The sequence below is a fragment of the Aulonocara stuartgranti genome, assembly GCF_965226115.1.
Source record: "Aulonocara stuartgranti genome assembly, chromosome: 8".
NCBI lineage: Eukaryota > Metazoa > Chordata > Actinopteri > Cichliformes > Cichlidae > Aulonocara > Aulonocara stuartgranti.
This window is the reverse complement of record NC_138959.1, coordinates 16,075,507-16,091,154: the sequence shown is the minus strand read 5'-3', so window position 1 is coordinate 16,091,154 and position 15,648 is coordinate 16,075,507. Positions and strand designations below refer to the sequence as shown.

Below are 15,648 nucleotides of genomic sequence, written 5' to 3'. Positions count from 1 at the left end.
CAAATCATTGGTCCAGTTCTGTTTTCTTCACATTATACAGGTGAGTTTACATAGGTGATTGTGTAAACGACATGTATTGTAACTGTTTAATTTGTAACAACTCACACGGCCTTTGTATATTATAGAAACATCAGATATATTAAAGTACACGTGAAAAGTAGTGCTTTTTTTTTTTTTTTAACTGTTTTGTTAAAAAAAAAATTCCACATATATATCAAGGAACACAATTATACATTATAACACATTGATTATTTATGTGTTTAGGCCTCTCTCTGTACTCGGTTAGCATTTTTGGTGGGTCAAAACTAAGTAAATAAGTATCTGTCTGTTCATGATGTGTGTGTGTGTGTGTGTGTGTGTGTGTGTGTGTGTATAGGTATGTGTGTGTATATATATGGATATATATCATTAATGTAGCTCAAAGCTAAATTAATGGTGTGTAAGCTAAGAAAATCAATGTAGAAGTTAGTTGTGCTTTTGTACATTAACATTTTCATATTGTATGCCTGAAAATGTTTCTTTTGTTCATTTTGTTTTCATCTAGGAAGAATTAAATGAAGTTGCTTTGGCCTGGAATGACCACAGAATGCGCCCAGTCCACAACTCCCGAAGTCCTCATGGCCGACCATCTTTTATGTATGCCCTCCCAGACATTTATGGCGCGAGGGACTGTCTCAAACATGTCAATATGGACAAAGTTGAAGCCTGCCTTGAAGAATGTGTGTTCAAAGACTTTCCATGTGAAGAGGATGTCTTTCATCTCTGTGTAGAACTCATGTCAGAACATAACCTGGACTTCTCAGATGATGTGTTTCATACAGTGGATCTGTATGTAAAGCTAAGGCAGTTGATGCTTACTGAGTTGGAGCTTTTGCCTTAAAGGTTAGACATCGTTATGCATTTTTAATTCTGTATTTTCATATTTAAATTGTAAACTTTTATGAGTTATTAATTTTTGGATGGTTGTCGTTTTTGGGGCACACATACATGGGTTTTGAGGGCCTGAAAATGTATTTCACGAACAGGGCCAATTGAAAAAGGCTATAAAAATTGTATTTAATTTTTGGAGGGTTGTTTTTTTTTTGGATGGTTTATTTCAATTAACAAACCAATTTTTTGTTTTAAAAGCCTTATTATTAAAACATATGTAAACATAATGTCTGTTAGACCTGCTATTTGGAGGATATGCAGCGCATGTCACCTTGGAATTATGATTTCAACTTTTTGTAAATATGCTTTTTCATCTTTCTTTTTATTTGAGTAATTATTGATGTTTTGAAATATCTGGTTATGTAGCAGTAAAAAAAATTTTCACTGTCATTTTTTTCACTGCTGAGACTTTTTATATATACTGACTGTTTTCCTGATTATGGGCAGTATAATTATATATTTTTTAGCATATGGATAACCTAACTGAGTGAGATTTATGGACCTTTTTTTTTTTCGGATTGCGCCTCAGAATAATAAAAACCCAGAAATTACCAAAATTAAAGATGTAATTTGTCTCATTGAACACTTTATTATAAAACACAGATCTTTTGCCATCATCTTGTCTTAAAACAAAATAACTGTACTGTATTTACAGTAACACAAAAAACCTTAAAGTATTCTTATAAAAAGCTAATTGCAAGCACAAGACTTGGAAAAAGTACGATAATACACTCAACAAAAATATGCAATATGTTTTGCAAAAGTTCAATTATTATTAAAAATACAAAAAGAATGGGACAATAAAAAGAGATTGAGGATAATATGGCAAGATCTGATAACAATATCCTACAATTAAAGAATAAGAACGTGTGGTCTAAAACCACTATGAAGCAAATACATTAGGCTCAAACATGAAAACAGAAATATAGGAAAATATCTTTTAAATAACTACCCCATCGGCTATGTAGTTTTGAAAAAGGGGGCTATGATACACAGGGGTTTTTTTCCATTACAAAAATCAGGAAAAGCCAACCAAAAATCAACCTTCAGCTAAGCAATTGCTGATTTCACAGAAATCCAAAATAAAAGCATATAGGTGTGCCTTATGGCCATTCAATTTAGCAAAAGTCACCATAACCCAGATGGCTAAACAGAACTGTACAAACATAACTGTAATAAAATACAATGATAAAGTAAAACCTGACTTGTAAACTGTAAAATGTGTGCACGATGATAAAACATGTAGGAGATATTGCATATATCTCCTACATGTACTATACACTACATATTGCAGGGGTCTCAATCTCTAATTTTCTGGTGAACCACTACAATACATGTCATCTTTTGACATTACATTAATAAAATTTGACAAATTAAAATTAACCTAATGCATTTTTTAAAGTTGATTTTGGATTCAAATAATAGAAAAAATGAATAAAAGGTGGAAAAACTGCTTTCATTGTTCACATGCACACATGCTGACTGAGGAAATGGGAATGCTTATAAATGGTCTCCAGACTGCCACTCTGAGACCTCTGCGGAAATGCATTTCACAAGTGTTTAGAAATATTGCCTCAGTTGTAATAGGAAAACACAGAAACACAAAGAAGTACCTCAAATTGCATTACAGTGGTATTTCACCAAATACTTTTTCTTGGAACTCAGTTTTTAAACACCTGAAACCTTTGCTGTGACATTCACATGGGAACACTTTAGTCTTAGTTCACAACTCAAATATAATCTGTTGTAAAACAACAATGGCTTTTAAGCCATTGTCCGTGAATCAAACCTTTAGATAATGTCCATAACCCACACATTTGATTCCAACACACTGTTCATCTCCGATCTGAAGTCAGGATAGCTGTCATAATTTATCGACAGCTCCAGTACACACCCACATGTGTGTGCCACAGGTCGTCTCTGGAAACCTTTCAGTTCGTTAAACCCAATGATGATGTTCTTTCCCAGATGTAAATCTGAACCTGTGCAAAACCTGAGGAACAAACACAAATGTTCCTTCTCAGCATTCTTCACATATGTAGTTAGATATTTCTGAATCAGCTTCTGGTGAGCCGTCATTGTTTCAGGGAAAGTGAGACACTTGAGAACTTTTCTCAGAGTTGGTTGGAGGGTTTCATAAACTGAAGATAGATCACAAAGGCTTTCCCATGCAGTGCTGAGTGTTCTTGCCCACTGTTCAATAACATAGGCAGGCTCTTGGACAAGTGTTTTGTGTGCAAGCTCCAATAGGACTTCAGTGGCATTGCAGGCTGTTGGTATCTTTCTGCAGCTGTGGTTATCAAGTATGTCTATAAGTTCTTCTTGGTCCACGGTGCTAAAGTCTGATCGCCACGCCTCTAACACTGTACGCTCAGAGTCAGGCATGAACTTAAGGAAATTCTCCACAATATCACTCTTTACATATCCAAAGGCAGCTTGTTCCAGAATGGCAGGTGCAATTTTCACAGGCAGATATTTCTCTCTAACCCATCCAAATGCAATGATTCTGCCCACACTCTCCCACTCCGGTTGCCCAAGATCATGCCTTAAGAAGGGCACTTTGTAAACGTTTCCAGTGGTGCACTGGTCATAGAATTCTTTCCAGAATTCTGAAAGACAGTCTCTCACAACTCCCCCATCGTCATGGGCCATTTCAGGTGTTCCATCAGGCAGTAAGACCTGGATTTTGATGTCGACATCTTCAAGGTCCTTATCACTAAAATGTGAAATGAGCTCTGACATTACCTGCCCTCTGTGGACCACCACTACTCTCCTCACTCTCTCACTGGATGGACCAGGTTGTGGAGAAAAAATCAGGGTGTCATCCAAATTTATTGGCTCACTGTCAGAAAAGGGGCCAACAAAAATAATGTCACTGCTGTGAGAAGTGTTAGCGCTTAGAGACTGCGTGGAAGATTGTGGAAGGTTATCGTTTGGAGTGTCTTCAATGTATGTCACATCATGGCTGATTGTTTCAAATGGAGCAGATGTTTGGACTGTAGTGACAGTAAAAGAAGAGGTTTGGTTTTGAGGACTCGCTTCAATTTCTGAAGATGGATGCAAACCTGGGTTGGAGCTCTGAAGGCTGTCATTTTGTTTTTTCTTTGTGGTGAGGTAGAACCTGAGGATATTAAGTTTTGTGACATGATAAAGTTCTCCTACTGTCAATGCATCATCGACTATCATCTCTTGATAATCCTTCAGATCACAGTCAAAATCTGTTAAGGGCCCCTGAATGTTTCCTCCATCTGGAAAGAACAGGCCTGTTGCAACCTGTAATATGTCCCTTTTCTTGGCATCCTTGCAGATGTCTATTTTTCTTGTTCCTCCTCCTCGTCTAGCTCTAACCTGCTTGAAAACCTCAGTGTCTTCATCATAATGCATCCATCCTATTTCTATTTTTCTATTTCTCTTCAGAGCATTTCTTTTATGGGTTGTTTGGGAATGTTCTTCTTGCCGTGTGCTACTGCCATCCTCTTCAGATAATTTTCTTTTGGACAGTTTGGATTTCAGCCGTTCAAAAAGCGCTGACTTGCGGCTGCTGCCCCTCCGTCTGCAAAATCCAAATACTGCTAGACGATCACCGTATGATGGCAAATAAGTCTTCAGCTCCTCATCTGTCATTAGACTTATGACACTGGCATCAATCTAAAGATGGAAAAATAATTTAATTTATTGAAACAACCAGCCTTGAAAATACAATTCTATTTTTAACTTAAGAACAATGAGGAAAAGTTGCATTTCAACCAGTATCTTGTTGGAATTAAGTACCTTCTCATTCTCCAAGGTCTGTATAATTTCCTCAGAGACTTCTCTTTGTTTCAAGAATTCAGTCAAGTCTCCCATGCTGTAAGGAAGGATGTAAATTAAAATTACAAAATTAAAATAAAGCCACCATATTATCGTCAAAGTATCTGTGCCTACCTACATTATGAGCTCTGACTATGGTGGAGAAGTGGGAACTGCATTTTTAAGTGTCCATTTGCACTGTAACTACAATCAGCGTCACAATACAGTCAATCCCACATTTTCTCAGTTGTCTGGTTACAGTTTTATTGGTTTTGTTCCTTATTTATATAGTTGTCAGTCATATTCCCTGTTTTGGGTGATTTGTGATTTTGTTTTATACAGTGCTGTATACTTATTACGCATGCTTTCAGCAAAACGTCTGTTTCATCAGACGTAACAGGTGTCATTAGCGTGTAACAGAAACCTTATAGGTACCTTTGGTTAACCCTGACGTTGCATTCTGTTCAACTTTGTATGTAACAATCGCTGTCACACTGTTTTTATATACCTTTTATCCAGTTATCATTTGTAGGAAGGCATTCAAAAGTGAAGAACCTGGCGCCATTTGTTGTTAATACAGCAGCTCACGACACGATCCAGTTTTGAGTGCGCACCCCTTTGCGCCATATCCTTCCGGGTAACAAGGAAATGACATCAGCCACGTAGATTTCTTATTGGCAGCGCTAACTCGAAATTTCGAGTTATTTTCTCAAAATTTCGACTTATTTTCTCGAAATTTCGAGTTATCTTTCTCGAAATTTCGAGTTATTTTCTCAAAATTTCGAGTTAATAACTCGAAATTTCGAGTTAATAAGTCCGAATTTTGAGAAAATAACTCGAAATTTCGAGAAAATAACTCGAAATTTCGAGAAAGATAACTCGAAATTTTGAGTTATGGATCTTTTTTTTTTTTTTTTAGTGGCGGAAACGGGCTTCCATACACAACTGTATTGAAAAACAAGTATTTTTTTTATTCCTATTCCCCTGTAAATCTGGTGACCTCTCACAAATGCACACCAAAAGGTCCATTTAAAAAAAAAAGGGAGCTATAACTAAACTATTTTTTGCACATTTGAAATAATAATAATAATAACAAAAAAACATTTTGATAATTCCCTTTCAAATTAAAATAAATATGTAGCTGACCACTCACGTTTCCTGCCATGGATGGGGCCCCATCCGTCACAAGTATACAGACACGCTTCATATCCAGACCATTTTCCTCAAAAAGAGCTGAAATCTTCTCAAACATTATTTCGCCAGCCGTGTGTCCCTCTAACGGTAGTAAGCAATCAATTTCCCATCCAAAAAACGGACATATACGCACAACTGTGCATTATCAGTTCTGTCAGTGACCTCCTGCTATAGACATTACATCAGTTTTCTTCAGGTCATCTAACAGTATTTCAAACTCGTCTGACGCCAGAACTTCAACTCTACGAATATTTGAACTGTCTGACAGGGGTACGTTTTTAATAGCAGATGTCACACTTACTTTAATTTTTCATCACTTTTCACCGCATCCACCACGGTCAGCATGCAGTATTTCGCCTTTTCTTCTTCGCCAAGAAGCAAACACGAAGGGAAGCTGCTGCAGCTCTCTCTTGGGCTGTACAGGACCCTCACCATGGTAGTACAACTCCGGTTGTAAGATTATTAAACTCGGTAAAATGAATAAGTATTTGTCAGTCCAGGCAGGGTTAAACAGACAGTTTTCATTGTCAATATTGCGCTTTTGGAGTGAGAAAGACATGCTGTTGTCGCATCATATATTACGATGATTGTTTAATATGTTTACATCACGGTGCATTGTGGGTTAAATATTGCTAGGCTACTAGGAGTGTTGCATTCACAGTCTACACTACGCTGTAGGAATTTTTAATTTTTTTAAATTAACTAATTTTTTGCGTTTTCTCTGTGTTTCTGCCAGGACCACAGGCAGGGCCACTCGCAGGTTGCTTCTGGGCCGCATTTGGCCCGCGGGCCGCCATTTGAATAGGCTTGCTGTAGAGTCTCTCTGGTAGTTCCACAGCAGTGCAAGAGCACCATCTACTGGCATAATGAAATATAACCATGGTCTGGCAAAGCATAACAATGTCAAAATAATCACAATAATAAACCAAAAATAAGGGGGTAATTGGTTTTCTTACAAAAATAAACATGTAGCCTTTTCCAACCTGCTACACATGCATCAGGACGTTTCATGGGTTATGTTTTGAAACAGGATCAGGATTTTGTGCTATTTTACCTTAAATTGTTATCCATCTGCTTGAGTGCAGTAACTGAAGCAGATATCTTGTAACTTGTTTAGCCATCCTGGAGACCGTGAAGTTCTTTACAACAAAATAAAACAAAACAAAAGACAAGGAAAAGTTAGTATGCAGCCACTTACAAAGCTTACAAAGACACAAAAAATATCACCTTCTGTGAATAAAAAAATATTCAATCCACCATTCTTTGTACTATAAAATACTTTAAATGTAGACCTTAAAATAGCAATTTCAGTTTTCCAGGAGTTAGAGTTTGTAATTCAATGTATTTCAATTCAATTCAATTAAAATGTATTTATGTAGCAAATCAAAACAACAAGAGTGTTTTGATTTGAGTGTTTCCCATCCAATCACGGGCTTCCTGACCGGCCAAACCGCACACCTCAACAACAAAAACACTTCCTGTATACAGTCCTCATGACACTTCACTGGTCACTCAGAAGCCAGGAAATCCTATATTCGGACAAATGCAGGGAAAAAAATGAGGTAGATTCAACACATACTTATAACTGGTTTGAAAGTGCAGGTGTGAACATTCAAATGTGCAAACATGTAAATATCAAAACATGTAACCACCAAATGGGTACATAACTAACTCTATAACCCTCCTAAACACCTCTTTGTGTATTAAATGACATAGAAATTTACTTCTACACTTTACACATGCATTGATTCATAAGGAAAGCATTTTCAATTTTGGAATTTTGCACACAGTGTGCCATCTCTGCTGTCACGTTTCACAATCAGTGAACATGTCAGTGGTAAAATGTTGATTCATACTGATCATAAACAACGCCTGTGCTCTTTTGTCTGAGGATCCAGTGGCACGTATAAGACATGAAAACTTTATCTAGGAACAAAAAAAGGCTTGGCTTGATAACACTTGGAATTTGATCGAATGATGGGTGCATGCAAGAAGCACAACACAACCGCTAGCTGGCTTATCAGACACAGCGAGGCCCGGCTAACATGCAACGGGCGAACCGCCTGAGTGTTCTCCGGCCTGGCGCTGGCTGAGCATCAGACACAGCGAGGTCCAGCTGGCACGTAAACTGGCAAAGCGCGGACAATACGCCAGGGGAACACAGCCTGCAGCAGCAGCAGCTGCAGCATCAGCAGCGGCGGCGTCTTAAGCTGCAGTCAGAGCCGAGAAGCCGTCCAACTCAAGCAATGACAGGAACCATGCTGGCCTTGTAAACTGCGCACTGCGGGGAACACGCCAGACAGAACAGGCTACACTAGGCTGGAGAACACTCTGTCGCTGGCTGAGCATCAGACACAGCGAGGTCCAGCTGGTGCGTAAACCGGCGAAGCGCGGGCAATACGCCAGGGCAACACAGCCTGCAGCTGCAGCTGTAGCAGCAGCGGCGGCAGCTTAATCTGCGGTCACAGCCGAGAAGCCGCCCCACTCAAGCAACGATAAGAGTCCTGCTGGCCTTGTGAACCACGCACTGCGGGCAACACACCAGACAGAACAGGCTACACTAGGTTGGAGAATGCCACTCCGCGCAGCGAGGTGCAACTGGCGTATAAGCTGGTGAACACGGGCAAAACGCCAGGGCAACACAGCCTACCAAGCCACTCGAGCACAGCAGCTGGCTATGATATGCGAATGATGCCCCAGAAGGGAAGGCGGATTCGCCAGCTGGATAAGTCAAGTCACAACAGATCCCTGCCTGGCACTAGGCAGTGACACAGTGCCAGGGAGGGAGAGCCCGTCGCAGCAGCTCGGCCATTCAGTGGATGGCCGACGTAGGATGAGGCCCAGCGCCTGTCCCAGGAGTAGAGCACCTGCACCATCCACGACAGGGGAGGTGCTAGTGGCTCAGGCCACTGAGGGCCCAAGTGAGGAGCAACCCAAGGTTCGTCACCAGAGTATAGCAGCCACTCTGCGCCGTCTGTAGACAGGGGGCCAGCAAGAGTGGGCCCGATGAGACACTGGACAGTCGGGAAGCGTCAGCTCACTGAGCGGGCACCTGCTGGTCATGTGACCCGCGACACAGGGGCAACACACTAGACAGAGAGCCAGCGCTGCGCGCTGGAGAACACTCGCCCGCCAGCTGACGTACCAGACACAGTGAGGTCCGACTGCCGTGTGTGGCGGCGAAGCGCGGGCAGTACGCCAGGGGAACACATCCCACACCAGCAGTACAGCTGCAAGATGCAGGGCCTAGGCAGGGATGCGACCCAAAGGGTCCATCCAACCACAGAGCCGCAACGAGGACCGGCTGGCGTGTGAACCGGCGAAGCGCGGGCAATACGCCAGGGGCTGCAGCAGCTGATATGCCAGAGAGAATCCAGCTAAAAAGGCTGGAGAACGCTCACTCGCCGCAGCGAGGTCCAACTGGCGCGTAAGCTGGCAAATGCGGGCAACACGCCAGGGGAAGACAGCCTGGCACTGCAGTGCAGCCAGGGTCGTGATTCGCAGGTGGGGGTCAGCTCACTGAGCGGGCCCTGCCGGGACTGTAGACCCGCACATTTGTGCAATGTGCCAGACAGTGAGCCAGTGCCGCAGGCCAGAGAACTATCAACCCCTGGCCGAGCCGTCAGACGTAGTGAGGTCCGACTGGCGTAAGAACCGGCTAGGCGCGGGCAATAGTCCAGGAGACACAGCCTGCAGCAGTGCTGGCCACTAGGCCCACCCATATGGAAAAGATACATATAAATCTTATAAAGTTTGTATCTGTCTTGTGTGAAACTTGTAGGCGTTGAGTAGGCTAACCACGTTATTACATAAATGCATGTAAGGTGAACTAGCAAACATCATTATAGCTACATGCAGCTGTCTTCTTGTTTGATGGCAGATACTCCCTTCACCCTGGCCAAAAAGGCTAAAATGACCAAAGAAAAAGTGGAAAACAGTTAAACATGAGAGGTTTAGGACAAAGTTTGTGTTTTTTCCATTGTTTAAGCACTGCTTCCAGCCAAGAGTGATACCATATATGCCCCATAGCTGCAGAAAAGGCTAACATTGTTATCTTTTTACAAAAAACAGCTGAACATGAGAGGTTTTTGGACCAATTTTGTGTTCTCCATTCTTTAAGCACTGGTTTGAGCACCGTTTGAGCACCGGCACCGTTTCAAAAGTACCGATTTGGCACCGGTATCAGGTTAAAACCTAAACGATACCCATCCCTCGTCAGGAGGGCGGCTGGAAGACAGCTGAGCCTAGGCTCCGAGTCCTCCCCGCCTCAACTGAACGCCAAGCGTCATACACATCAACCTCCTGACAACACCATCGCATTAATCTAGCTAAGTGTAAGCAGCAGTAAATACTAAATATTGAATGTTGTTGTGCAGCACGCAGGACAGACAGCGCACAATGTGCTTTGAAGTAGCAGCCAAGAAAGGTGTAGTTTATGTCTATGAACAGTGAACACCCGTGTGCACACCTGTGTGAATTAGCGTGCTTGTATTCAAAAGGTTTCCCCATGTAACGCTCTGCTAGAGTGTGTAGAGAGCCATAGCCCTGTCGCCCAGGGCATGAAGCATGCATGGAGGAGATCCAGGCTCCAGACATCCAGAGGCCCCAGAGTGCGGGAGCCCAAGGAGGACCACCGGAGGGGCATCCGTGCCACCCTCCTGGGAAGAGCTGAGGAGAGCCCCAGATGAGGGGTCACCCAGTAGCCACGGAGCAGAAGCCAGAGGGGGCTGGACAGGCGTGCCCGCCGGCTGTGCCGGCAGCCAGCTGTGCCAGAATGAACCGAGCCGCAGGCCCAGAGGCCGAAGGCCCGAGGGCCCCCTACAGAAGAGGCCTGACCGAGCAACAGGTGCCAGGCCCCGCCAAGTAGCCACCGGGAGTGAGCTGGTACATACCTTAGCGCCCAGCCCTGGACACCAAGAACCACCAACGCACTGATGCCCCCTGAGGGAGTTCCCAGAGAGGTGGAGTCTAAGACCCGACCTGACATATAGACACAGACAAACAGGCACACACAGACACAAACATGCATTTCCACCTTCCCACCAAGGCAAGGGAGCCCAGGCCCATCCAGACCGGGGCCTACAGCAGCAGCACCGCCAAGCCCACAACCTCAGTGACACATCAACAAGGACCGAAGCCCCCAAGGCCCAGCCAGAGGCCTAGCACGGAGGCGAAGCACCCCCGAACCCTAAGCCCCCACGCCTGCCCCGGATCCACTCAGGGGCAGCCAGCCTCCAGGCCAGTAACCTACGTCCGCCAGCACAGACCCTCCCCCAGCCCTGCTGCATGCAGCCACAAGGAGAACACCCTCTAAGAGCAACCAGGGCCACTAACCAGGTTATGACCACAACCCCCGGATTAAGCCCTCCAGGTATAACGTCCCTAGGGATTCTCCAGACGCCCTACGTCCATCCCAACCTCCATATCAACCACAATGGCGAAGGTGGGACCAAACCACGACCCCCCACCCCCGCTAGGTGATAGAGCCGATTAAAGGAGCCCAGAGGGATTGATCTAATGTGGTGGCAGAGGCTGTATCGAGACTAATGTGATCTATTAGATGGTTTCTATATTGGCTAGAATTAAGATTATTTTTATTTTTCCAGTTCATGAGGACCGTTTTCTTGGCAATGCATAGGGCAGTAAAAACCATGTGGACTGTATTAGTTTCTGTAGTGACATCATCCAATTTGCCCAACAAGCACCCTAAAGGGGAGGTTGGAATTTTACATTTCAGACACTTTGATAAGTCTTCACATATCCCACGCCAAAACTTCTGCACTGGTGGACAGAACCAAAGAGCGTGGATGTAATAGTCTGGTGTATTGCCTTGACAGTGTGAGCAGTTGTTGGAAGATGTAAAGCCCATCTGGAACATCCGATGACCTGTATAGTGCACTCTATGTAGTATTTTGTATTGCATTAATTGCAGACTGGGATTTCTAATCAATTTAAAAGTTTTTAAGCATATCTGAGACCAGAAGTTTTGGTCTAAGCTTACTGATAAATCTGCTTCCCACTTTGCAATAGGAAGTGATATTAATTCATCTGTTTTAGAAAGTGTTCTGTATATTTTAGACAATAATTTGTGGGATTTAAGAGTAAGAAAATGTACCACACTTGGTGGTGTTTGTAGTTCAATTTGACCCGGTTTAAATTTCTTTTTTTACTATGGATTTAATTTGTTGATATTCTAAAAATCTTTTGTTGTTGATCCCCTATTGTATAACTAGTCTGTCAAATGGAATAAATTCTGTTCCCTCTAATATATGTTCTAAGTATTTAATTCCTTTACAATTCCATTCTGGAAAATTAATCATATTATTGTTTTGTAATATGTCAGGGTTATTCCAGATAGGTGTACGTTTGCATGGGATTAATGAAGACTCCGTTATCTTTAGAAACTCCCACCATGCTGTCAGAGAAGAACTGATGTTGATGCTTTTGAAGCATTCATGTCTTTTGATGTTTGAGCTGATAAATGTTAGGTCTCTAGATTATTGCATAGTGCCTGTTAAACATCTAGCCAGGGCTCATCTAAGAAGGTATGTTTTAACCATCCTGAGATGAACTGAAGCCTGTTGGCTAAGAAGTATTGTTGAAAATTAGGCAGATCTAATCCTCCTTTATCCTTGGTTCTCTGTAGCGTTTTTAAGCTGATACGCGGGGGTTTATCTTTCCAACGGAATTTAGAAATATACGAATCCAGAGATCTGAACCAATCTTGTGAAGCTTTGTTCGGGATCATCGAAAATAAGTAATTTATTTTTGGCAAGATCATCATTTTTATAGTGGCGACCCTTCCCATGAGTGATATGGGTAGGGATTTCCATCTAGTCAGATCACCTTCTACTTTCTTTAGAAGTGGGATGTGATTTAATTTAGTTAAGTCTGAAAGCTTAGGAGAGACATTAATACCTAAATATTTAATATATCCAGATTGTAGTGGGGCAGAAGAGGAATTATGGAAGGAGCAGTTAATTGGAAGAACTGTAGATTTTGACCAGTTAATTGAATAATCTGAAACTCTTGAAAACCAGTTTATTAGAGTAATTACCTCAGAAAGGTTGGTTTGTGAGTTTTGGAGAAAAAGCAACACATCATCCGCATAGAGACTGATTTTATGTTCTACGTTCTTACATTTTATGCCCTTAATTGTTGTAGCCTGTCTAAATGCTGCTGCTAGTGGTTCGATAAAAATTACAAAAAGTGAAGAGAAAGAGTGGGCATCCCTGTCTGGTGCCCCTCAGGAGACAGAAGCTGGAGGATGTCTGGTCATTTGTTCAGATATGAGCTGTTGGGGAGTTATATAATATTCTTAGCCAGTTTATGAAAGAGTTTCCAAAACCAAATTTGTGTAAAGTTACAAATAAAAATTTCCAGTTAACTCTGTCAAATGCTTTTTCTGCATCTAGAGATAATATTGTGGTATCAAAAGTTTTTACTGTATGAGTAGTCTATTAAATTAAGTAATCTACATGTGTTTGCTGATGAGTGCCTGCCTTTTATGAAACCTGTTTGGTCAGGATGAATTAAAAGGGGGGTTATCTTCTCTAATCTTTTTGAGAGAGCTTTGCAGATTATTTTGAGGTCTACATTTATAAGGGCTATTGGACGATAGCTTGAGGGAAATAAAGGGTCTTTGTCTGGTTTTAGCAGGAGACTAATGTTGGCAGAATTCACATTTGGTGGTAGTCTGCCATTTTCCTTGATTTCCTGCAACACTATGTGGAATACTGGTGCCAAAATTGTCCAGAATTCTTTGTAGAATTCTGCAGGGAAGCCGTCTGGACCTGGAGCCTTATTATTTTGCATACTTATCAGCGCTTCCTGGAGTTCACCTGGTGTCAGTGGCAAATCCAGTGCCATCGCTTGACTGTCTAGTAATTTTGGAAGAGTTACATTGTCAAGAAACTGATCAATTTAATTTTTAGATGGGTTTATTTGTGGTGAATATAAAGTTTCATAGAAATCCCTAAAAATGTTGTTTATTCTTCCAGGGTCATATATTGTGTTCCCAGATAAATCTTTAACAGCACATATATTGGTGTTTTTTCTTTATTTTGAACTGGTTAGCTAGAAATCGACCGGACATGTTACATGTTAAAATTCTGCAAGCGAAGTCTTTGTACTAGGAATTGTGTTTTTTTTAATTAATAATTTCATTTAATTCTAGTTTTGTTTTACGTATTTTGTTCATTATTTCTTGATCTTGGTCGGACGCGAAGGCTTGTTCTAAGGATTTGATGGTTTTTCTAGTTCCTGAATATTTTTGTTTTCTTCTTTCTTTTTGTGTGATGAGAAAGAAATTTTACCTCTCATCACAGCTTTCCCTGCTTCCCATAAAACAGAAGCTGATGTGCAGCCATCATCCTCATGTAGCCTGAGAGGCACAGGATTGGGGCGGGCTCTCCATCTTGAACATATGTTCATACAAGGCAGCTCGTTTACCATAAATTGTATGGGTTGTTGCGAAATCAGTTTTACCCCGGTTCTTTTTATTCCTCGAGCATCCAGAGATGGCACCGGACTCAGTAGTCATTTTCACAAAATCTTTATTCATCTTTATTCATCTTCATTTAAGCATGCACTTCTAGAAGGGAAGATGAGGCTGGTGCCCCTCTGCAAAATCTTCACCCCTTTGTTAGTTACAGCCAGCTTTATAGAAACGTCCCCATCATAACCCCCCCCCCCCACACACACACACACGGTGTGCTGCAAACTCTGTGTCTGTGTCTATGTGCACGAGCACATGAATGCCTACATGTGCGCGTTCCCGCGTGCCTATATGAGTGCTCGTGTGTGACTGTGTGCACATGAGTAAGTGTGCGTGTGGATGTGTGTGCGTGACCGTTAAAACACTGTGGGTGTAGGTAACCCCCTAGAGGTCATAAAACCCCTCTCACTTCCAGACCACAGGTATCCAGTTACAATGTTGAGACCCCCCCAACCATACATCCTCTGGGGAATTTCCACTCAGCATTAACTCTTCTCTGTTTTACTTTCACAGCTCAAGTGGGGGAGGGGTACCCTACTCCTAAATTCACGACAGATTATATTGAGGGCAGTGTCAGTGTCTCTACAACAGTTCTACATTCTATGATAACACATTTCTAAACTCTACATCAGCTAAATATTCTACAGGTTGTACATTTATTTCTGCATATTTAGCAAAAATGTGCCATTTCTTCACTCAGTGAAGTGATGGTTGAGCTTCAGCAGCAGTTTGCTGTCAAGGTTCTTTCTGTGAAGCTGTAACTGTTTAGCAGTGAACAGGAGTCCTGCATGACTAAGAAGTCCTTCACATGCTCCAGATGCATGAAGAGCTGTATTGATTTTGATCAACAGCTTCTTGATGTGAGGAAAGCCATGCAATAGATCCATACCTCCAGTGAATGGACATGAAAGGTACCTCTCCAGCTCCACTGCTTCTGGCTTTCCTGACCTCATGGATCCATCATCTTCGTCGGTTAGGCTGCTGTTTGTGCTGGCCTCATCCAGCTCTGCGTCTAGGTGACGTCTGATGAAGTTGAGACCTGTGGAAAGATGTATGGTTTTCAAAAGAATTAGGTCTGGTCATTATAGTGCTGTATACACTGGCAAGCTGCAGATGTTTGTTTGGAGCTAGCCTCCAAAAGCTGGCCGTACACTGTGCGATTTTTGGCACATTTTGAAACAATTTTTCAGTCGCACAACCGTTTTGGGGATCGGCCCGAGTTTTGCCTTAATTGTTTG

The 15,648-nt window shown here is 42.2% G+C and overlaps 1 protein-coding gene across 1 annotated transcript; it reads right to left on the bottom strand.

Moving 5' to 3' along the window:
* Positions 1–2,721: 2,721 nt before the first annotated feature.
* LOC309713171 (uncharacterized protein) lies at positions 2,722–4,903 on the bottom strand (the record flags this gene model as incomplete). The annotated part of the gene is made up of 3 exons (XM_082544572.1): positions 4,859–4,903; positions 4,702–4,777; positions 2,722–4,578 (listed from the first exon to the last, which is right to left on the bottom strand). Exons 2-3 carry the CDS (start codon positions 4,774–4,776, stop codon positions 2,722–2,724), a joined length of 1,932 nt encoding a protein of 643 aa, XP_082400698.1. The 5' UTR covers position 4,777; positions 4,859–4,903.
* Positions 4,904–15,648: the final 10,745 nt, after the last annotated feature.